The sequence below is a fragment of the Dipodomys merriami genome, unplaced genomic scaffold, assembly GCF_024711535.1.
Source record: "Dipodomys merriami isolate MVZ:Mamm:240054 unplaced genomic scaffold, mDipMer1.0.p SCAF_1, whole genome shotgun sequence".
Taxonomy (NCBI): domain Eukaryota; kingdom Metazoa; phylum Chordata; class Mammalia; order Rodentia; family Heteromyidae; genus Dipodomys; species Dipodomys merriami.
In genome coordinates, this window is record NW_027202270.1 from 129,196,167 (window position 1) to 129,220,944 (window position 24,778).

Consider the following 24,778-nt stretch of genomic DNA (forward strand, 5'->3'; position numbering starts at 1 on the left):
CTAATTTTTTATTTTGGCAATAATGATTCCTAAGTGGTAGAGTGTATTTTCTTCAGGAGGCTCTTGTGATATGGGTATCTCTCTTTTCTTGATGTTAGCAGCCCTTGATGATAATCACTAGACTCATATTCCATTAAGATTTTCAGAAAAGGTGACACCTGATTTTAAGTGATTGTTATTTGGTTATTGTGAGGTATAGTTAAGAAAGGCAGGATAAATGATTTTACCATTTTATTTACCAGTTTTCAAAATATTAAGTTAGTTCCTTGATATTCTTTTTTTTTAATTTTAATTTTTATTTTTTTTATTGTAAAGATACTATACAGAGGGTTACAGTTACATGAGTGAGGTAATGAGTACACTTCCTCTTGAACATTGTTACCCCCTCCATTGTTTTCCCCCTACCATCCCCTCCCTCCCTCCCTTCCCCAAGGTTCTTTTTTTTTTTTTTTTTTTGATCGTGATTAAGTGATTACTTAATTTCCGGAAATTCACAGTATTGTGGAATAATGATGCTCATTTAAAGTCACAAGTTCATTCTAACTTTCCTGGAGCAAATTGTCTATCACAGTCTGTAATATATAACGGTGCTCATATGTTATATACCATATATGTGATCAGCAGCATGGGGATATTTAGTAGTGGTTCAACCAGATGAGTGGGAGTTCTTTGTTTCTTAAGTCCTGTTAGTTTTGTCAAGTTCCTTGATATTCTTAAAAAAATAACCAATAAAGTTATTTGAGTATCATCGTGATCTCAGAGTTAAACATTTTTCATGTTTTAGTCATTGGCAGGCATTATTCTGATGGATGCTTACATTCTTCCATCTTTGGCTAGTCAAGATTTTGAAACATCTCCTTTCCCCTCCCTTCCCCTCCCCTTCCCTTCCCTCCCCTTCCCTTCCCTTCCCTTCCTCTCCCTTCTCTCTTTTTCTCTTCTCTTTCTCCCCCCTCCCCCGCCCCCTGCCACTCTCTGCACTGATATTGGGGCATGAACCCCAGGCCTGGGTGCCCTTAGCTTTTCTGCTTAAGGCTAGAACTTTACCACTTGAGCCACATCTCCACCTCTCTCTCTCTCTCTCTCTCTCTCTCTCTCTCTCTCTCTCTCTCTCTCTCTCTCTCTCTCTCTGTGGTTAGTTGGAGTCCTCATGGACTTTCCTGCCTGGAGTAACTTTGAACTGCAATCTTCAGATCTCCCTAGTAGCTAGGATTACAGGTGTGAGCCACCAGCCCTGAGCATTAGCTTAACTTTTTAGTAGTGTATTATACTATTAAAAATAGTACATTATCATTGTTTATTTAATCAAGTCCCTGTAGATGAAATTTGATTGTTTCCATCTTTGATAGGATAAAATATGATATGGGTATTGTATTTTTATGTGTGGATCTGTGATACAGATTTCTTGAAATGTAATTGCTGGGTCAAAGGGGAAGAGCTTGGTAGTTGTCCTGGGCAAGCCAATTTCTTCATCCATGTATGCCGATCACACTCCTGACAGCAGTGTTTGAGAGGCAGATGTGTTTCTCACAGTGGGGATTCTAAGATCCTGGGGGGCCACCATCCCTGGAGGTGATCTGTACATCTGGAATGTCTCCAGAATGAGTGCATCCATTCAGGAACGATGGGAGGAGAGATGGAACAGTTCTGAAGCGAGCCACACCAGACACGCTGAGCCATGTCCAGCAATGCCTCCGCTCCAGAGAGGCACAGCGAGACAGGCCATGGCCAGGAGGCAAAGCTGGTCAGGCAGACTTTGACTCATTAGGTCTTCTCAACATGGCCACATGCCTGGTCCTCAGAGCTCAGGGAGCTCAGAGCTGAAGAATCCTTCAGTGCAGAAGCCCATGAGTCAGGAGCCTACTGTTTCTCAACCTTACTAGTTTCCTGCGATCAAAGAGGGAGAGGGAGCAAAACCTTCACCTTATTCATAGTTTTGAAATCTGTGGGAACTGCTTTGGGGTTTAAATGATACTTAACACATAAGGGTACCTGAGCAGTTTGGTTCTTTAATGCTAGGCTAGTTACCTCTGCTTGGGATCCAGCTCAAGGAGTATAAAGATGACAGGTGAAAATGAGAAGTGTGGGGCTGGGAAGGTGGCTCAGTGGTAGAGCGCTTGCCTTGCATGCCTGAGGCCCTGGGTTCGATTCCTCAGCACCACATAAGCAAAAAGAAAAAAGCCGGAAGTGACGCTGTGGCTCAAGTGGTAGAGCATTAGCCTTGAGCTGAAGAGCTGAGGGACAGCGCCCGGGCCCAGAGTTCAGGCCCCACGACTGGACCCCCCCCCCCCAAAAAAAAAAAAGAAAATGAGAAGTGTGTAAATGGATATATAGTAGGGGAACTTTTATAGACTTTCCCCCTACAAAGGCAAAAAAAAAAAAAAAAAAAGAAAGAGAAGGCAGTTCCCTCTTTTAACTTGTAAAGGCCTTAAAATGGAAATGAGCAAATGGAAGTAGGGTCTTGATGTATTTGGGGCCCTGTGGTCTGAGGTATCAGCAGTGACACTGTTATGTGGGGCTGCCTACATCCAACAGCTGTCCTTGTCACACATAGCTACATATGACAGAGCTGTGACTTCACTGTAGTACAAAGGGAAGTTGGAATAGATCCATCCATCCATCCATCCATCCATCCATCCATCCATCCATCCATCCATCCATTCAACAGACACGTATCTGGCTTCTTCTACCTATCAGGCTCAGTTCTGGGTCTCAAGGTTCTAACAAGAATAAAGACAGGAAAGCCAAGGACTGGTGTCTCAGTCCTCTAATCTTAGCTATTCAGGAGTCTAAGATCTGATGATCACTGTTCATCAGTGCCCGGGGAGGTAAGTCCATGAGACTCTATCTCCAGCTAACCAGAGAAAAGCTAGAAGTGGAGAAGTGGCTCGAGTGATAGAACACTTGTCTTGAACAAAAAAGCCAAATGAAAGTCTTTGGCCCTAAGTTCAAGCCCCAGTACAGCATCTCTTTCCCTCACCCCCCCAAAAATAAGAGAAGAATGAGAGAAGTCCTGTTCTCACTGGCTTTCCCTCTAGCAAGGCAGTGGGGGCTGCTTGGCTTGCTGGTTTATTTGGAGAGACATCAAAGGGATTTAGGAGGGCACACTGAGTTTAAGTGCAGACTTTGCCCTTTTCCAGAAGTTCTAAATCTCTCTGGGAACGGACTCCATTGGTCTAGTGTGGAGAATCTACCCACTTCCTAGGACTTTGCCTACCATATTGTGTGCTACAGGAACCACAAGGAGTTGTTTGATGAGCAAGAAGTCTCCCTGTGTGTGTGTGGGGGGGATTGGCATGATAAGGATGCTGGAGATGTCAGAGGCCTAATGTTAGTGGGAGCTCCCATTGGAAGACAGAGTGATTCATGAGCCCATTTCTTTGTGTAAGGCCCAGGCTGGTAGGCAGGGATGTCCCAGGATGTAGGCCATGGAGGCTCCATAATAGGTGTAGAGTCCCATGAAGCTGCTCTCAGCCAATGGTGATGGGAGGAGCCAGTAAGCACATGTGGCTCTTTTGATCCTGTGGCTTTGAAATGCTCCTCTGGTTGACTTGTGACTTCTGCTCAACTTTGAAGGGAGAACTTGAACCTGGAGAGAGAGAAGCCCTATAGCCTTGGAAGTGCAGTGGTGAGGTTGGCTGGTAGGCTCCTGGAGGCTGGAAGTTCTTCTAGTGTTCTTCTTAGGTCTAGATAGCAGAATTGGTGAAGGCAATGTTTTGTTTTGTTTTGTTTTGTTTTGTTTTTTCCTGGCATGGCCTTGTTGAACAGCTTGGTGGAGCAGACAGAGCAAAGGACTGAGGTCAGATGACCCAGAGTCAGCCTTGACTCTATCATAAGCCAGATGTTGACTGTGCTTGAGTTTTCCCTTCCTGTGAATGACAAGACCAGTCAGGGTAGTTTGCAGGGTTCCTTCCAGCCTGAGATCTTTTTATCTTCACATTGTCTCTGTCCATAGGGTTGGCTCCGGGGCAGCTGTACACATACCCAGCCCGCTGCTGGCGCAAGAAAAGACGATTGCATCCACCTGAGGACCCGAAGCTACGATTGCTGGAAATCAAGCCTGGTGAGTGTCCTGGGGACCTCAGCAGGGCTGTGGCAGCTGAGCGGGGAGGCCTGAGTACAATCGCTGGCTGGCTTCTTGATCTAGGTTGTGAGTACTTCAGAACATCAAGTACCCACGGGACTCTCAGAGGTGTGTCTCTGAGTCCACTTTGGGCACTTTTGCCCACATGTCCTCATACATTTCTCTTCTGGCATCTCTAGCCTCCCCCTTCCTTGTCTTCCCTCTTTTGCTACTCCAGGGAGACAAAGCAGGGAGCAGCAGGGGCCAGGCCCAGGAGCTCCTACCAGAGCCCAAGTTGTTGCATGCTCTTGGGCCAGGCACTACCTTCCTGTGTTCTCAAGTAAAGAGACCTGCCTCAGGTTGTGTGTCGAAGGAGAGGAGAGACCTTGCAGACCCTCTCCCCACTGCCTAAGTGGACTACTGGGAGCATCATACTCGGAAAGGACCAGGTCATTAACTCTTCCCCTATGGAAGAGTTGGGGTAGTTCTACAGGAGGAAATTGGGAACTTGACACCCCTGTTATCACCTCTCAGCCCTCATGGTTGTCTTCATAAATGTGTCTGGGATGAAAGAAGGCCAAGTGATTGTCTTGGGGCCTTTGTTAAGCAGTTCTCTGTTTTGGAAGCGGCACAGCTGGGATGTGACTGGAACGGTGGGAACAGTGCGATTCAGGAGGTGCAAGCAGAGTTAGTGCTCCTTCCCTGTGTCACCAGTATTGCTGGGTGCGTGGCAGCTCCCTCAACCCCCCCTTTCTGCACTGACCCCTTAGCCTGCGTTTGTAAATGCTTTACTGTGGTGGTTTGGAATTGTTTGCATTACCCAGATTTCACTTAGGTAGCAGTTTTATTTGTGGAGGATGGGGGCAGAAGCTAGATTCTTCAGGGGGGCTCTTTCTGTGTTCTGAAATGCCCTCACACAACTTATAGATCCTCACAAATACTTCATAGCAATGGCTGAGTTGTCCCAACCCCCTCCTTGATGCAGGCTCTAGGAGATCCAAGTGTCCTAGAGACACAATCCATGGAAATAGAAGGTAAATAGTTCAACAGAGGGAGGCAAGAAGCTCCAGGCTAGCTCGTGGTCCTTCCATCTACAAGTGTGTGCTTTAGGCATCCTGGTGTCCCAGAGTTTGTGCCTTGCCTGTGGATACCCAAGAAACAGCTGCATTCACACATCTGACCTGCTGTTACCGGCCAGAGAAAGAAAACCACCTGAGCTGGCGGTTTTCTGTAGCCATCCCTAGCACACGGTGTCTGGATTTGTGACCCTTTGAAGGTTTCTCCTCTGTGTTTTCTTCTGGCAGAAGAGGCTCTGTCAGGTTTGGCAGGTAAAGGCTCAGTCCTACAGATACTCAGCATCCTGGAGCAAGACCAAGGATGGCTCTGGCTCTTGGAAGGATGGGCCTCATGGTGGGTGCCACATCTACAGGTGGGAAGTGCTGAGTTCAAGGCCAGCTCCTTCCTCTAGCCAGCTCCCAGCTCCTGGAAGACAGTAAACACCTCAGGGTAATGACAGCGCTTCTTCTCAGGTGAACTTGTTCCCCTCTTTGGATCTGCAGACCTATTATGAACTAAGCCTACGAAACCTTAAGCCCCAAAGTCTATGTCCAATTGCCTGTGGGTGGTTTCCTGATCTTGTTCTGAGTCTGCCACCAGGTCCAGCCTGATGCTTAGGCATGCCCCTATATTGCTGCAACTGCAGGTGGTAAATAAAGACACCATTGAAGAGTCCTGGGCCCCAGAGATGATGAGCGAGCCTCGGCCTGGAACCTGGAAGCAGCCAGGACCCATCAAAGTTGCACACCACTTTTCCGAGAGGCAACGCCCATTTGCATTTGGATTCTTTCATGTTAGCCAACATTTTAAGCAAGTGCCTACATTCTAGAGCCTCGCCTACAGCACATGGTGCCTTCTCTGGGTGGACACTTAAGAAGGATGCCCCTTCTGGTGGGCTGGGGAGCACAGGCTGCATCGTGTCCCTGTGTGGGAGTGACCTGTGCTTAGCATGCACAGCATATAGTTTCCATATGAGAGGCCCTCCTCCCTTTTCTGGGGTATGTCCTCCCTAAGCATAGGCTTGACCTGGATGCTATTCTCAAACAACCGATCACTTATTTTTATTCCATTTGCTTTGGGCTCAAGGACAGCGGAGTGTTTTGCTTGTGTATTGTGCCATTCCCAGCGTGTCCTTCCATCTTCATTTTTGCCCCTGTCTGAGTCTGGTGGTGACAGGCAGCTTACGGCAAAGACCAGGATGTATGAGGTTCAGTACGGGCCTGGCCCTGGCTCTGCACAGCTGTGTGGGGAAGCTGGGTCCGATCAGAGGGAGAGAATACAGCCTCAGGAGGCCCAAGGGACCTTGGAGAGGGTCTGAGGTCAGGGCAGGGCCGATGAGCCATCCCTTCGATCACTTCTGGTTTTGCCCCCAGAGCACAAAACTTATCTGGGGCAAGGAGGTTCCCTGGGTGGGGAGAGCAGAGCCAGATCTTGGCTGCCAAGAAGCTGTTCATTCCTGGGCTCAATTACACCCCGATGGAGGGACTCCCCAGTCTTGCTTTCCTCAGCCCATCTGCCTCGCTGTGACAATGCCACCCTCCTACGTTTCTTTACTACTTACTGGAAAGAAAACTGTGTGTGCGTGGGGTGGGAGGTGGCTGGGAGCCTGGGAGAGCTTTTTAAAGTCGGAGAGCGTTCCTGATGTCCCTGGACCCGGACACTTCTCACGCCAGCATCCCCCCTCCAATCAGTCTTGAACAAACATTTCCCAGCCTCCTACTTGCCTGGGTGGCTGAAGGACAACACATACAACATTATTTCTTTCGCCTGACTAACAACCGAGTTCAGTGTTCTCTGTAGCTTGCATTTGGCTGCAGAAGCAAAGCAAGGTGTATGACAACTCAGACATCACATTCTCTACCATACCCAGGCTCAGGCAAAGAGCTGGGGCTAGCGAGGGGCCTCCCCCCCGCCCCCGGAGGACTTAACTCTGTCATCCCTTGGCAAGTGGGTGAGCTGGCAGGCAAGAAAGATGGGTGGTAAATACCCACTGGAAAGCCCTAAAGCAGGGGTGGATACTGAGCAGAAGCCAGCTGATTAAAAAAAGGGCCTTTAGCTTCACTTTTTTTTTTTGATAAAGGAAAGAGAAAGGCTGGGAACAAACTTTTACTTATGTCCCTCTGGATCAAATGCTCAGATAGTCTGCTTAGATCAATTTAGCGTCTTTCTGCCCCAGACCTTTGGTCCCTCTGGTCCCAGGAAGATATTATCTTCATTTTAGAGGCTGCAAGACTGTAGTGAAGATTAGGAACTTAATTTCCCAGGGGGTATTGATGGGGAAGCCAAGAACTCTAGGGGAGCCGGTGGGAACCAAGGAACACCTTGTTCCATGACCCCGGCACACACGATCATCCTGGAGCTATCAGACTCTGAAGGTTGAAATGCCTCCTGTTCCTTGAGTACTGGGGCCTTGATCCCCTCCGTCCTGGGACAGTTGGGGAGCAGCAGAAGCTCTTTGCTTCTCTACCTAATGCCATGGATGATGGGAAGGAAGGTAGCCTGGAATTGGTTCTGGTTCCTCTTCCTCCTCCTCCTCCTCCTCCTCTTCCTCCTCCTCCTCCTCCGTTACCCCTCCTCCACCCCTCCTCCTCCTCCTTCTTGTAATACATTTTGGCAGTCTCTCAATGACTGGAGATGAATGACCCAGAACCCCCTGTCCATGTTGTTGGGGAAACTGACTTCTGTCAGCAGGCCTGAAGGAGACTGTAGTTTAGAATATCCCAAAGCAGTGGGAGCCATAAGCTGGCCAACAGCTCCTTGCAGTAAGCAAGCAGATACCAGGTCTCTCGGAGGGGTGTCAGTGAGTAGACGGTCCAGGCAGAGAGAGGCCTGAGTCCTGCCTGCCTTGCCCACCTAGGGCTCTGGGCCTGCTTGCTCTGAACTGCCAGAACTTTACAGATGGGAGTGGGCTGCGGCCAACTTCCTCAGCTTTTGAAAAAATCCTGCATCTTAATTAGTTCCCTACTGCTTTTGTACATGGCCCACATTTTAATCGTCTCCAGGCTTCTTCTACCATTTGCTCTCTGATGTTCAGTGTGATTTCTCTTCTCTCTAAGACAGTCCCTCCAGGTCCTCTGACATCCTCCTCTCCACGAACAACTTAAGGAACGCTGATGTGCCAAGCATGTAGTCTGAGATTGATGAGGCTGTCAGCGGGGGCCTGTGCCCCCCAGCCCTCCCTCTCTGCCATGTGTGCTTCAGATGGATGAGCTGGGTAGGATGGGTACCAGCGGGGGAGGTGAGGGAAAGGACTCATGGAGCCCTGAGCCAGGTGTGAGCGTGTGGACAGTGTGACCTTCTCCCGGCCTGCAGAGGAGTCTGGCTGTGTCCTTCCCCCACCCCCATCTGTCAGTCTTATCTGTCTCTGTGCAGGGGGGCCCACGGGGGGTTGCCCGAGCGTGGTAGAGCTGGGAGAATGGATGCCTTCAAGTGCATCAAGGGGAAATGACCGGTCATTTATCTCTTTCCTGCAGTGTCAGAGTGGGCAGCCATCCATCCTGCACTCAGCAATGGCTGCCTCTTCTGCTTCTGTGGGCCCTGTGAATAGGGCAGCTGGGGGAGATACGGGCAAATCCTCTGTGCCAGTCCGCATTATGCTGATGGTTTTGCTGGCGCTCCAGGGACCTGCTCCTGTGACACCGTCCCGTAGTCTCAAGGGATAGTTTGGGTGTCCTTGGTACTGTCTGTGTTCTGCGGGGCCCTGGGAGCTTGGGCTGGCTGGGGACACGGGCCTGCAGGTGGAACCAGGCAGGAAAGCCACACAGCGGCGGCAGTTTCCATGGCTCTGTTTTGAGGCTGGGTCTGGCAGGGCCATGTGTAGATTAGTGGTGATAATGCTGAGGAATCACTGGGTTTGCCATTATGATTCACCTGTTTCTCCCCCTTGGCAGGAGCCTACTTTGCTTTTTCATCTGTATCCCTAGCAGCCAGCATGAGGCCCGGCACACAGTGGACAGATAGTGAAGATTTATTAAAGGAATGAAGGAAAGAACTAGGCCTTTGTTTGATCTCAACCTTGAATACATACTGAGCTATGACCATCTCCCTTTTGCAGATGAGGGAGGCCTAGCCAGGGAAGCGGGGCCTGAGGTACTGAGCTGGCTTCCTGTCCAGTTCCCTTCCTGGTTTACAGACCTGTCCCAGTGTCATTCTCTTGCCTGTCTTTGGCTGTGGGTTGTAGGGACCTTTCCCTGTGCCACATAGCTATGCTGGGCAGGAAAATGCTACTAAATGGGGATCGGCGGGCCTGGTTTCCAGTCCAGACCCCTCTGCCCACTGGCTTGGCGATTTGAAGCAATTACCTAAATGCTTGTGCCTTGATTTTTCAACCATAGCTTCATAGGGTGGTCCTAAGAGTCAGGTGGGATGAAGGATCAGGAATGTGAGATCCCGCCTCCATGCTGTACTGCAGGGTGGGCCCAGGGGGTCTCAGCCAAAGCTGTTCTATTCCTAGGCATAGAGCTCCCTGCCTTGCTGCGAAGTAGATCCCATCTGGCCCAGAATGGGACACGTTCTGCTGAGTCTTTTTAAAAAGCTCCCTTCCAGCACCTGGCTTTGAGGTCCACCTGTCCCGGAATTACAGCTCCCATCACCTCATCCCTAAGGTCCCATGACTCTGCTCTCCGGTCCCCAGGGCCCAGGGTACAGAGGTGAAGTTGGAAGGCTTTGCTTCTGCACTGATTATACTGTTATCTCTTGGCACACTTGGCCAGGTCCCTGTCTGGGTCTTTTCTCTTGCCTATGACATAGGCTGCCCTACTTTCTTCTGAAACAACCATTCCTCCATGAACTTGGCCAGGTACAGCTCCACAACATGGCCATATTAGCAACGGGACGCCTGGCCTTGAAAACCTGGCATTACCCTGGGTCACTGTGTGTGTGGAAGTTGCCTGCTTAGGGGCCAGGAGACTCTTCCCAGAGCACACCCACTCAGGATATCTCTGACAAGCAGATTGGACAAGAACCCAGCCATGTCCATATCTATCTCGTGTGATCTCCCTGTCAAACACCAGTCTCATTGGGATGGGGTGGGGCAGACACATCATACTACCTCTTCCCTAGTCTCCCTGCAGCCACCTACACCCTCTCCCGGGAGATCTTGTCACATACAGTAGGCATCATGATGTCACTCTTTGCTGAAAAAATCCCAGTGCTTGCCATCCCATGCAGGATGGGGACCAGCATTCTCTCTGCGGCCTGCCTAGCCCTTCAAGGCTCTGTGCCTGTCAGAGCTGATCTCCCACTGGTCTCCAGCTTGCTGTGCTCCAACGCGGGCTTCAGGGCCCTCACACAAATGCCTGTGAGGATCCGTGCAGCCTGATTGTCCTCCTCCAGAATTGTGTTTTCCCGGCCATATTTAAAAGTGTCATTCTCTTCCCCCAGCCCCCTGCCATCACTCCGATTCCCCAGCCTCTCCGCCTCTGCTTTGTCTTTTCTCCAAAGTACCCATTACCAAATGTCATCAGGCTGCAAGGTTTTCTCCTTTATTTCCTATGTTCTGTCTCTCCCAGATGTATTGTTTTTTATGAGCTTGAATATAAGTTCTCTGGATGGGGACTTTTTTTTTGTAGGTCATAGGTCTTGAACTCTGGGTGCTCTGCCACTTGAGCCACAGTGCCGCTTCCAGTTTTCTGGTGGTTAATTGGAGAGGCTCACAGACTTTCGTGCTGGGGCTGGCTTTGAACAGTGATTCTCAGATCTCAGCCTCCTAAGTAGCTAGGATTATAGGCATGAGCTACTAGCTCCCGACTAGGATGTGTGTGTGTGTGTGTGTGTGTGTGTGTGGTCTCTTCTGTTCAGAGCTGTGTCCCTATACCTGGAACAGAGCCAGGCTCATCATTAGTGTTCAATAATGATTTGCCAAATGAATGACTAGAGCAGGGTGTCTTCCACTGTGGCTCTGCCATGGTATCCCACCAGGGCCACAGGAGTTGGCCCATGCTGACATGGATGCAGGACCACCTTCCCAGCTTTGAGCTGGGTCCCCCTTTCCTCTACCTCCATTGTGTGACTGCTCTGGAGTCGGCCTTGTTGCTCTGTCGTCCCTGGGCTGGGCCCATGCTGGGGAAAGCTGGTGGCTGAGAGTACGGAGGTAAGCAGTTTGGGCCAAAGGAGTCCAGGAAGAGAGAGGCATGAGGAGGGGAGAAGAGGAGCTTCTCCTATACTGAGCACTAGGTGTGCAGACATACATAACAGCAGTGGGATGTGCGGTTTGTTCTACTGGTTTTACTGATGAGGAGACCAAGGCCAAGGGTGTAGCTTAGGACAATAGAGCTGAGATGTACTACAGATCATACTTCTGGCACTTTCCAGCTGTTCGAATTCCCTTGAACAATTTATTTTTATTTTCCCTAGATTATACAAAAGCTACTTAGGAGGCCGAGATCTGAAGATCATGGTTCAAAGCCATCCTGGGCAGGAAAGTCCTTGAGACTCTTTTCTCCAATTAACCACCAGAAAACTGGAAGTGGTTCTGTGTCTCAAGTGGGAGAGCATTTACCTTGAGCTGAAGAGCTGAGGGACAGCACTCAGGCCCAGAGTTCAAGCCCCACGACCAACAAAAAAAAGTTCTTTGGTGGTCCTGGGGCTTGAACTCAGGGCCTAGATGCTATCCCTGAGCTTTTTTGTTGAAGGCTAGCTTTCTACCACGCAAGCCATAGCTCTATTTCTGGCTTTTTGGTGATCAGTTGGATACAAGAGTTTCACAGACTTTCAAACCAAGATCCTCAGATCTCAGTCTCCTAACTCACTAGTATTACAGACATGAGCCATTGGTGCCTGGCTGCCTTAGCTTTATAAAGGTATAATTGACAAATTGTCTGTCTGTCTGTCTGTCTGTCTGTCTGTCTGTCTGTCTGTCTGTCTGTCTGTCTATCTAATCTATCTGTGGTATACTGCATAATACTTTTCTTATTTTGGTGCCGGGGAGCTAATCCAGGAATGTGGTCATACTATGTAAATACTACCAGTAGTCATACCTCCAGCCTTACATGGATTTTAAAAACATTGTATTATTATTTTTTTTTATTTATCTATCATGCTAGTACTAAGCCTTGGTCCCAGGACCTTGTACTCTTGCTTAGCTTTTTTACTCAGGTTGATGCTCTACCACTTGAGCCACAAGTAAAGCCACAGCTTTACTTCTGGCTTTTTGGTGATTAATTAGAGATAAGAGCCTCCTGGAAGCCAGGCACCAGTGGCTCACGCCTGAAATCCTAGCTACTAAGCAGGCTGAGATCTGAGGATCATAGTTCAAAGCCAGCTCATGCAGGAAAGTCCGTGAGACTCTTATCTCCAATAAACCACCAATAAACTGGAAGTGGCACTGTGGCTCAAGTGGTAGAGTGCTAGCCTTGAGCTGAGGGAGAGTGCCCAGGCCCAGAGTCCGAGCCCCATGATCGACCAAAAAAAATTAAAAATAAATAAAAAATAAGAGTCTCATAGACTTTGCTGCCTGGGCTGGCTTCAAACCACAATTCTCAGATCTCAGCCTCCTGAGTGGCTAGGTAGACACCCAGCTGAAGTTTTAAAATATATGCTAATAACTAATTAGTATACATTAGTTACACAATGGAGATTTCATTATGACATTTCCAGGAATGTTTTGCTCTATCTAGATATGATGGCATCACTAAATGGAGCCAAGAAACATATCTACCACTTTACATACGTACATATGTTCATGCAGTGTTCCAGTATCCAATACATTAATACCTGTAGTCACCCCACGGTACTGTAGGTCCAGACTGTGTTCATCCTGCCACCTTCACTAACATGGAATCATTCCACCCACTCAGCCCATCCCACTACAGTGGATGGTGGGCCAGCCCAGAGGTGGTTTCCCTTTTTCCTTTGGCACAGTGGGTGTCTCTCTGTGGCTGGGGCTGGGGAAGTACTAACCTGAGGTTCTAACCTGAGGTCCTAGAACCCCCTCTGTATGCCTTCATGCTGGGGGGCGGGGGGTGAGTAGTCACAGCTGAGGCCACACGGGGGTGGGGGAGGGTGATCCATCCTCCCATTGTGTGGCTATTCTGGGATTCTAACACAAGCAGCAACAAGGGCCTATGGGGTGCAGCCTGGGTGATGTGCTCTTGATGTGAGCCTCATCTATTTTGAGCTTTATGAATCACAAAGCAGGGAGTCCAATTCAGCCAAGAAAATGGCTACCCTAGGCAACGAACAGACAGATTCCTGGACCTGCCACCAAGTTGGGAACCAGGTCTCTGATTCCCCCCCTCCCTTCCCCTCCCACCGGTGTCTCCTTTTGTGAGGTGAGAGATACAACACCCCCTCCTTCCTCTCTCCATGAAGCTGATGGGGATAAACAAAACCATGATTCTTAAGCTGCTTGCTCCTTGGTGTAAGTTAATGTACAAAGCCAAAGACCTGTGACAAGCTTCACTCTCCAAAATGAGTAAGGACCCAGAAGAGAAAATGGCACATTTGTATTTTTCAGGAAAACCTAGAGGCAGAGAATGGGAGCACCGAGGATCTAGCCAGAGACTCTTTGCCATTGTCTGTGGGATGGCTCCCTCCGAGGCCCTGTAGCATCTCCAGGCCCCTGCGTCACAGGGAGTCCGTGATGGATGGACGGATGGATGCGCCTTGTCGGCTGTTTCACCACAATTTCCCTTGGGGCCAGCTGTCTGTTGGCAGAGCCTAGCCTCCCGAAAGATGGTATCTCGTGCAAACTCGACAGCTAACAGACAGCTCCTCTCTTTGTATATTTCCCCAAAGAAGAACTGTCTTAATCTGTTGTTGTTGTTTCCAATGGCATATTTTATTATAATCTGTGTATGACTTGCAGGTTCCCAGACCACCATCCCGAGTCTGATAATGAAGGTGAAGGTGTCAGCGGCTCCGTGAGCCTATAGCATCCAAGGCGTTTGCATTTTTAAATGACCTGGGATTTAATTACTCACTCGGCTTCCACATTGCGCTTTCAGGACTCATCTCTTGTGCATCCTGTTAATGAGCTCAGTGGCTCCAACAGCCCGGTGGAAGCTTTGCTCTCAGTGCATTGGGTGGCAGGCTTGGGGCATCTGTGTCAAAAGCTTCTGGCTTTGATCTGCCCGTGAGAGGATGGCTGATCTGTCCACAGCTTGGGGAAAAGTCACTGGACTTCACTTTATTTATTTATTATTTATTTATTTTGCATTGCTTTGATTTGTGCCTCTTTTTAAACTTTCTAGGCTTCAATCCTTGTTTGTCTACATTTTTTTTTTCTTATTTGGAAACGGATTTGCTTCGGTTTGCACAGAAGCTGTCTCTGGTGTGATGGATCGTGCTGGAAGTCACCCAAAGACTATCTCTGTTCCCAATTAGAAGTGGAGGCAGAGCTGTGTACAGGGGCCCAGGGAGGCGGCTGGCTTGGGTGACAGCTGCTGCTACTCGGGAAAGAGTAACGATTCATAGGTTTATATCCATGTGTATAAAATCAGGCTAATTTAAAGATGAATTATGTGTGTGTGTGTGTGTGTGTGTGTGTGTGTGTGTGTGTGTGTGTTTGAGGCCATTTTTTTTGAATGTCAAATGCTGGGTGGTTCCTGTTGGGTTATATAGTCTTCAAATATGTCTGAGCTACAGAATGAGTATGCTTTTTAAAAGAATTGCTAAATCTTCTATCTAGGAGAGACACATTAGAGAAGAATTGAATGAATGAAACCCCGAAGGGCTCAATGGCTGCATGACTAGGATGTGCGCTGTGCAATAGCTTGGACCTGCTCCCTCTTTTCTCGCTTCACTCTGGGACCTGTTGTGGTCATGAGATCAGGGCTGTCTGCAGGGTAGGAGGGAAGAATGGTACCTTTTCTCTCTCATAACTGCTTGGCAACCACGCTACCAGGCAGCTAGGATGCTGTCCATGGAATGGCACTCAACCAGGGTTTGAGTAAGCAACAATCAAAACCATATTTAAATTCCTTCCATTTTTTGGAAGCAAAGGGATAGCAAACTTTTTTCCCCTCCTGTACTGAGGCCTGAACTCAAGGGTTGATGCTCTCTTGGCTGATGCTCTGCTACTTGAACCACATTTCTAATCTGGGTTTTTTTTTGCTATGTTTCTTTGATGGAGTATACCAAAATGGATGGTCTGCCTATACTAGCTTTGAACCTTGATCCTCCAGATCTCAGTAGCTAGGATTATAGGTATGAGCCACTGGCTGCCAGCCAGAAACCTTTCTTTAAATACTACCAACAGGTACTGTGCAACATGACAGCTGCTAGCCAGTTGTGCCTAAGGAACACTTGAAATGTGGCTGGTCTGAGTTGAGATTCACTGGATAGCTAAGATACACAGCAGACTTGGAGGTCTTACTGTGTATGAGAGAATGTAAGTGATCACATCAGTATTTTTTCTTCTATCGATTTCATGTTGAAATGGCAATGTTTTAGACATATTGGGCTGAGGAAAATACATTATTAAAATTAATCACTCCTGCTTCTCTTTATGTTTTATAGTGTTGAAAGTGGTATAAGTGGCATGTGTCATATTTCTGTTGGTTAGTGCTGCTGTATGATTAAAATCAAATGACACAGACTTTGACAATAACACCCACCCAGTTCTGGAACACTGAACAATGTCTCAGGCTTCTTTGTATATTAGGTTCTCATTTTGAATCCATGTTTTGAATAGAATGAAATAATAAAAAAACAAGTTGTTGCCAGATGCTGGTGGCTCATGCCTGTCATCCTAGTTACTCAGGAAGCTGAGATCTGAGGATTGTGGTTCAAAACCAGCCTGGGCAGGAAAGTCTTGTGAGACTTTTATCTTTAATTAACCACCAAACACTCTCCCCCCCCCCCCCAGCCCCGCAAAATGTAAGTAGAACTGTGACTGTAGTGGTAGAGTATTAGCCTGGAGCAAAAAAGCTCAGGAACACACCTAGGCCCTGAATTCAAGCCCCAAGGCGCGCACGCACACACACACACACATACACACACACACACACACACACACACAGAGTTACAAGTTGCCTTCACTTTCTTTCCTCCTGCATTCCCTTGCTCAAGTTGCCTTCACTTTCTTTCCTCCTGCATCTCCCTTGCTTGAGTCTCATGCCACTCCTGTGACCTATAGCTACTCTGACCATACCCAGTCTCCACATAGGGAAAACGGAGACTAGGATTCAGGAACTAGCCCATGGATCTTTTGCTAACAATGGTCAGACTTGAGTTTGACCCCAGGGCCGTCTGCAAGCAGAACATATCTGAGCTAATTAAAGTTTTTGGTAATTAGGAAGGAATGATGCCACCATGACCCTGGGAAAAACCTCTCTGTCTTTCTGTGCTTTGCCTTTATCATGAAGGGATTGGGCCTGGGTGTCATTGGATACCCCGGGGGCTGTCTGCATGCAGAAGGACGTGTTACAGTGATCCCATTAGGGTTGCGTTTGCCCTGTGATTCGTGTTTTGCGCATGCCTGGTGATGTCTGGTCAAAGAGGACCAAGAGAATAGACTGAGAGATGGGAAAGCAGGATGGAGACATGTTTAGTAGGGATGGAAAATTCTGTATGGGGTTAGGACTGTTGTGGAAGGTCAAACATCTCATGAGATGGTCACCTAGAGAAAGCCTGGCGCCACGCGGAGGAATGACCTCAGCCTGAGCAAAGAGTGTGACTTTCTTCCTGACACTGAGAACTCAGGAGAGTGTAGGAATGCAATGAAAATACACAAAGGAAGGATCAAAGAGAGGTAGGTAGAGCTCATATAGTCCAATCTGGGGATGGGGTGGGGGGCAGGGAGAGTGGGCAGGGATCTGCAGACAGACTTTGCCTTCAAGACCAGACTTTGCCTTTAAGTTAAGTAGGATCTGAACTTTCCCAAGATGCACCATCCTTATCTGTTGTTTGCTGGAAAATGGGACAGTGGCTGTACTGTTGTATGTGACAGAAATGAAGTGACACACAGCAAAGAGGCTGTTGCATTAGACTCGTTTCTCATGTGACAACTCCACTGCCTATGGACAAGTGACTAAAGCAAGTACCCTCTTAGCTCAGCGTGGGCTAACTACTAATCAGATTACAGTGAATGGAGGTGCTGGTCATCATCTCAGATTGCATTCTTGTTCTACGATGTGGTTTTTGGTGAGGTTACTTAACTTCTCTGAGTATAGGGCAGTTTGCCTATAAATGGAGATGAGTGACCTGGATGACCCAAGGCCTTTTCCACCCCCAAGATGCTGTGCAATTCTGGAAGTAGGGTTTATTTTCACTTGGAAAGGATAAATGGGGAGGGTAATTAAAAAATAAACTCCATAGCTGGCCATCTGTGGCTCATGCCTCTAACCTTAGCTACTCAGGAGACTGAGATCTGAGGCTCCTGGGCAGATAAATCCATGAGACTTTCATATTAGCCAGCAAAAAGGCAGAAGTAGAAGTATGGCTCAAGTGGTAGAGCACCAAGCATGAGCAAAAAACTTAAGAGAGAATACGAGAATCCTGAGTTCAGGCTCCAGTACCGACAGACACACAAAAAGAACTTAATACATCCACGTATGATGAGTCCAAGTTTGAGGGCTGGGGGACAGCTTTTTGTCTTCTGAGGACAGACCATGAGGCAACACACTTTAATGGTTTGATGAGACATTTGGAAGACTTGGGGAGAGAGTATCAAGATGTCATGAGAGCAGGCTGTGGAACTGCGTGCTCAAGCTCATTAAAACAGACGGTTTTGCTGACACTCACCTTAGATGGAACTTTATCACACAGGCTTTCCCTCACTCCCCATCTAAAGTAGCTCCCCCACTCCCGCCACATTTTCCTGCCATATTGCTGTCGTTTTCCTACCCAGCACTTGGGACTGTTCATAGTTGTGTCTTTATTTTGTATTTAGCAGTGGAGCTCTGTCTTTTGAGACTATAAACCACCCAGGGGTAGGGCTGGTCATTATTTAGTCACTTCCCGTGTCCTTACTCCTAAGACAGGGGCTGTCACATGTTGGCAGTCAGCAAATAGTTTTTGAATTAGTAGATGGATGTGGATGAGTATCTTTCAGGTGGCTGATTTTGTGGTCATGATTTTTGGTGGAAAACTTGCTCTTTTTTGGGGAGGGTCTCTCAAAAGATTTCAGGTATTACTTCTTTCCTTCCCTCCCTCCCTCCCTCCCTCCCTCCCTCCCTCCCTCCCTCCCTCCCTCCCTCCCTTTCTTCCTTCCTTCCTGTTGGTGCTTGAACTCAGAGCCTCAAATACTTGCTTGGCTTTTTGCTTGAGGCTGACATTCTATCCTATGTACCACACCTCCTCTTGCAGCTTTTGGCTAATTGGAGATAAGAGTCTTTCTGCACAGGATGGCTTCAAACAGGGATTCTCAGGGATACTCAGCCTCCTGAGTAACTAGGATTATAGGCATGAGCCGCCAGTACCCAGCCTATTTCTTGAGTTTTCCTAGGGTGCCTGGGTACTTTTTCCTCATATACTGTTTTGGGCAGAAGAGATGGAAGGGGAAGGTTGAATTCTCTTGGAGTCTGATGGACAGGGCCTGATGGCGCTGCTTATTTCCAGTGACATTTCTAAAAGCACTCTTTGCTCCTTATGGTACTTGGTAAGCTGCTGCACCAGCCAGGATCACTGGCATCTTGCTCCCAGTAGAGGTTGGCCAGTGGGAGAGCGCATAGTGGAAGATGGAGGCTCTGGGGAGAGATCAATCGGGCCATGCATTGGTTCCTTGATTTTCTGGCTTTGGGATCCTGTGCTGTAAGCCCCAGCCCTACTGGGGCTCTGCTATGGCATTCTCTCCAGGTTCTGGCTTACACTTTCCCTCTGTCTCTCCAGGAATCACAGTGGAGGTGACTCCCCAGCACACCTCATCATTCCCTTTTGGTTCCCTTTATCCCTTCCATACCTCAAACTTCCAGTTCTCCCACGCATGTGGCCATTTATTTCTATGACTGTTGTACAGGACACCACTAAATTAACTTCTGTGTGGGTCTCTCTCTCTCTCTCTTTCTCTCTTTTTCCTTTCCCTTCCTTCCTTCTTTCCCTCCCTCCCTCCCTGCCCTCCCTTCCCTTCCTTCCTTCCTTCTTTCTTTCTTTCTTTCTTTCTTTCTTTCTTTCTTTCTTTCTTTCTTTCTTTCTTTCTCCTCTTCCTTATCCTCCCCTTCCATTTCTTCCTCCTTTTTTCTCTCTCTCCCTCTCTCCCTCCCTCTCTCCCTCCCTTCCTTCCTTCCCTCCTTCCTTCCTTCCTTCCTTCCTTCCTTCCTTCCTTCCTTCCTTCCTTCCTTTGTATCCTATATTGGAGTTTGAGAAGTATCTTGAAGTATTTACCCACTCACTCTGCTCTGTTTCAGGAGCACTGATGATTCTGGCCACCATTTTTGCTCAGTGGGCCAATAGGTTACTTTCATTATTATAACTAAATACCTGATATAATTGACTCATCAACAGGAACGGTTGTGATGGCTCACAGTTTTAGAGGTTCCATTCCATAATCAGACAGACTCCATTGCTTTGGGCTTCTGGTGCCAGATGTTAACAGTTGGGGGAGTGTGTGGTTAAAGCAAACTGTTTACCTCATAGCCAGGAAGCAAAAGAGGAAGAGTCAGAGGCCACACTCCCAATGACCCAAGGACCTCCCACTAGGCCCCGCCTCCTAAGGGGTCCATGACTTCCCCTAGCACCATCCTGAATACTTAACTTTGAACACATGGGCATTTGGAGCACATGCAACACTCTAAATTAAGTATCCAATGACCTAAAGCTCCAGAGACTTAATAAAATTCCTGATGTCCTTCGCCCAAATAACTTGCAACTCTAGCTTTCCTTTTTTTCCATGGTTGGGCATTGTGACTCCAATCTCTCTGGTTGTCCATGGGGCACAGGCACTATACCCTCCCCCCTCCCCCCACCCCCCCTGCTACTGCATTTCCCCTGGCTTTCCAGGCCTCAACTTCCCCTCTGCATGGGTGAGATCAGCCTCTCTGGAGTAGGGAAGAACTGGCTGGTCATCATACCCAAGGGGAGGTAATGGGGAGAGTAATTAGGGCAATGTTGGTGAACTCCTTGAGAGTTGTTAGAAAATACTTGATTACAAATGGATACTTTTCTGCCCCATAGAACAGCCCTGGAGCACTGGACATTGTTTCTTCCTTTGTAGATGGAGAAATAGGCTCCAGGTTCCTGCTGCACGTGCTCAGGGTTATAAAAGCAGAAAGTAGGGGGAGGGAGCAAGGCTGAGACTTAATGCCACCCACGAAGGTGCGGACAGGGCTGGGATCTAACTCTGGGGCTGTCCGAGGAGACTTGGGAAAGCTACTTTCACTCTAATGTTCCTGTGCCACCAGGAGGAGGAGGCACAGGCTATTTTGAGTCCTCCCCAGAAGCTCTGGTCCCTGCCTGTCCTCAAGGACTGTCTTTGCCATCTTCTCTGCTTCCAGTGGCCTGACCTGCCTTTCTGTGTTTGTTTGTCAGAAGTGGAGCTGCCCCTGAAGAAAGATGGGTTCACATCAGAGAGCACCACTCTGGAAGCCTTGCTCCGCGGTGAGGGGGGGGAGAAGAAGGTGGACGCCCGAGAGGAGGAAAGCATCCAGGAGATACAGGTACTCCTGCGCCCTCTGGGGGGCGCTACAGAGCAGCCCTGTAACTCCATGTGCTCCCCTGCCCCCCAGGCTTGGGTCAAATCTCAAACGGCCTTGTAGCACCATTGGTGGGAATCTCACAAATTCTTTCCTGATTTAAAACATCCCCCCAGAAGTCACTGCTCCCCTTCCATCTTTGCCTCTTCCCAACTTCCCTATATTTACATTCAAAAAGTATTTATTGAGCTTGCTATGTCCTGGGGACACGATGATGATCGAAGCAGGCAGTCCTTCCAGTGTAATGACCAGTCTGTCCTTCAGGTCTTCCCCAGCACCACCCACCCATCCTCTGTGGCCTCCATGGCCAGTCTGACCAGCAAGGACAATGTGTCCACAACCCTCTGCTCACACAACATCACCAAAGCTTGCAAACACAGAATTGTAACTATGAATTTCTACCATTTCTTACTTTCCACCTGCCTTTTTTGAGGGGTGGGGTGGAGTGGGAAATAGCACTAGGATTTGAACTCAGGCACAAAGATTTGAACTCATTCTTGGTAGGCAGGCCCTCTACCACTTGATCCATGCCTCCCATCCTTTCTGCTCTGGTTATTTGCAGGATAGGGTCTCTGTTCCCGAGGCCAACCTGGGCTGCGGTCTTCCAAATTGTATATCTTTGCATCATTGGGAATGACAGGCATTCACCACTATACCTGGCTAGTGGTTGAGATGAAGTCTTACAAACTGCCCCTGCTCCTCACATGAATATATATTAGGATTTGCTCAGCTTAGCACTTTTTTTTGTTTTGTTTTGTTTTTGGTTGTGGGGTTGAACTCTGGACCTGGGCACTGCCCCTCAGCTCTTCAGCTCAAGGCTAGCGCTCTACCACTTGAACCACAGCACCACTTCCGGTTTTCGGGTGGTTAATTGGAGATAAGAGTCTCATGGGCTTTCCTGCCCGGGCTGGCTTTGAATCATGACCCTCAGGTCTCAGCCTCCTGAATAGCTAGGATTACAGGCGTGAGCCACAAATGTCTGGCTCATAACACTCTTTATTGCTTTCTCTCTCCTTCCCCCAGTCCCCTAGTGATCAATAGGCCTCACTGAGGTTCATTATGCTGGCTTCATCCACAGTTGTGCTATATTTCAAAGTTACTTGTCCTCTACTTTTCTTTTTCCCTTCCTTTTCTCCTCTCATGAACTTCTATGCTCAATCACAATCCCCTCAGCCCTGCCGGTCAAGTAGCTGGGATTACAGGCTTGAGCCACTGTGCCCAATCTGTTTTAATTACTTCTCAAATTGGATCTTGCTTTTTGCCCAGGCTGATCTGAATCATAATCCTATTATTTAAGCTTCCTCTGTAGCTGAGCTTATACATACATACCACCATGCCCAGCCTTTTCTGTTGAGATGGAGTCTCATGAAATTTTTCTCTTGGCTGGCCTCAAACTACGATCCTCAGCTCTGCCTCCTGAGTAGCAAAGATTATAAGTATGATCCACTGTGCACAGCTTTGCCACTAGTCTTGAATCTATATTTATCTACTAGTATGTAGGACACAGAGTGTTGCAATAAGATTAATTTATACTAATATAAAATAACATTAATAATTAAATAGGATTCAGTAACATGTTTGTATTAATTTGAATATGACAATTTTATATTTTTGTCACAAATTACAATTTTATTAACTTTATGTTCAACTTAACACTTAAAGACTGCATTAATCTATTAAAACGATCATTAAATCAATAGTTACAATAACCCAGTTTTGATTTGCTTGGTAAGTACCACTGACTTGTGAGTTCCACCAAGTCAGAGACCACGCTGTTGTGTTCATTATGTTTATCTTCGGTGGCTTGTTCATGCCATCTCCACGGAGACAATAGATTGAGTCAGTGACTGTATCTTCCTTCTCCACCATTCCTGTACTAAGATGAATGTTAAATCTTTTCTGCTTAGTGGCTACCACCTGGCTTCTATTTGTTCCCTCCTCTCCTTTCCTTTCTGATGCTTGAGAAGACTATTACAACAATAATTTCTCGAAACATAGTAATTGACATTCATAACAAAATGGAGTGGAAGAGGTAGAGATTTCCCTTCTATACTGTGCCCCTTCACTAGCAACTCTCCCACTTTTATTACCACCGGTGAATCTATATTGACACCTGATTTTCACCCCAAGTTCAAAGTCTACTTTAGGGTTCACTCTAGGTGTGGTACATTCTACATTTTATGTGTCTGGATAAGTGTACAATTGCATGGATCACTATTATAGTATTATGCAAATTAACTTCATTGTCCTCCACCTTCCCTGGGCTCTGCTCCTCCTTCTGCCCCATCTGAAATGGGACCGTGAATCAAATGAGTTTAACTGATGCATTGACTTTATTTGTGAAAATGCACATGTGGTAAATAGGCTGTTCTTTTTTCTTACCACTTATCCATCTACCCACCTACACATCGACCATCCATCTATCCAATTATCCATCCATCCATCCACTTATCCATCCATCCATCCATCCATCCATCCATCCATCCATCCATCTCCCATCTTTTGGCCAAAATGGCCAAATGGGTAGGGACAGACCAAAACCTGTCCCCTCTACCTATAGTCTAGTATGACAAACAGACAGAAAAATAAGTAAGCCAATTGCATTTTGGTATAAATGGGAGTGTGTAGTTTCAGTATAAGAGGAGGGACAGAATCTGGGCAGTGTCCTAAAAGAGAGGAAGGGTTTCACCTTGTTTTTCTGCTGAGGAGCTGGTGAGCGAACCCCAGGAAAACTTTGTAGGCAGAGTAGCGGGCATGGAGCCCCCGAGGCAGGTCAGAGCTGCTCATGCCCAGAACACAAATAAGGCCCTTGTAGCTGGAGAGCCAGACCTCTTGGGCCTTATGGGACATAAAAGTGGCTTTTGGCTTCATGTAAAATGAAAAAGGAAGCCAATTGGAGGATTTTAATCAGGGCAGTGAATTTATATTTCATAAAGATCACTCTGGCATTGCAGGGAGAGGAGATTGGATGCAGGGCCAACAATGCACAGAGAAAGAGAGACACTAGTTAGGGAGATTTTGAAGGGTTTCTGGCCAGAGATAACAGACTCTTAAAAAGGAATGATTATTATTATAACACCAGCACACATTACTGTTATCATCACTGTAGACTATTTCGAGTCACAGGGGGAAAGGTTATTTTAGAATGTGTTTATGTTCCAGATAATGTCATTGGATGGGGACTGCCCATATGTTATGGGGGACAGTTGATTTTATGTTGGCTCTGCCCTGTCTCTCACTCCAGACCCACAGCTCTTTCTCTGCTTCTCGAGTCCCCATGAGCTGTGTTTGGAACTTCTTCCAGAGCTGCATGGAAGGAAATGGAGACACAGAGGGCTGTTGCTGGTACAGAGGCCCAGGGTGTGAACTGGGGGGCTTTGGAGTCACTGGGGGCTGATGGTAAGAGGGAAGGAGAAATCAGTTCACTCTTGATTGGTGAGGTTGAGAGGCAGTAGTACTTGGGGTGGGGACCAGCTTAGCTGCCTTTACCAATCTTTTACCTGCCACGCCAGAGTCTGCCATGAAAAATGACAGTGAAGTCAGAACTGTACTGAGATGCGAGGGGCAATGACCTTTGAATTCCAGGCTCTTGGAACGTACCACGATGAAATGACTTCAGGATGGAGAAAGTTTGTAAGATAGCTGTACAGTCAGCTGTACAACAGTTAGGAAAGCTTCACCTTGTATTTATACCACCTTTTTTTTTTTTTGTACCAGTACTGGGGCTTGAATTCAAGGCTTTTATGCTCTTGCTTAGCTTTTTCTGCCCAATGTTGGTGCTCTTACCTCTTGAGTCATACTTCCACGTCCAGCTTTTGTTTTTGTTTTTGCTATGGATTAGAGGCAAGACACTCATGGACTTTTCAGCCCAGGATGGCTTCGAGCCTCAGACCTCAGCCTCCTGTGCAGTTAGGATTACAGGTGTGAGCCCCCAGTGCCCTGTTCCACGACATCATTTCACTGCTGGTTGCAGAGCATTTGCCCTGTCATCTCTCACAGGGGTTTTTGTTCATGATTCCTGCAGGTCAGGATGCTGAGAGGCTTGTTTTGGACCTGGGCCAACGTAGTCTCACGATAGGTCAGAGGTCATGTC

The 24,778-nt window shown here is 47.7% G+C and overlaps 1 protein-coding gene across 4 annotated transcripts in view; it reads left to right on the forward strand.

Moving 5' to 3' along the window:
• Positions 1-24,778, forward strand: part of Dpf3 (double PHD fingers 3) — a 245,605-nt gene that overhangs the window by 118,820 nt on the left and 102,007 nt on the right. For all 4 annotated transcript variants that reach the window (XR_011373628.1, XR_011373614.1, XM_070030916.1 and 1 more), the window contains exons 3-4: positions 3,953-4,060; positions 20,522-20,649. Coding sequence is in view for 2 of the 4 variants with exons in the window: in XM_070030916.1 (XP_069887017.1) it covers positions 3,953-4,060; positions 20,522-20,649 (236 nt within the window). In the remaining 2 variants the exon portion in view is untranslated. The remainder of the gene's footprint in view (positions 1-3,952; positions 4,061-20,521; positions 20,650-24,778) is intronic.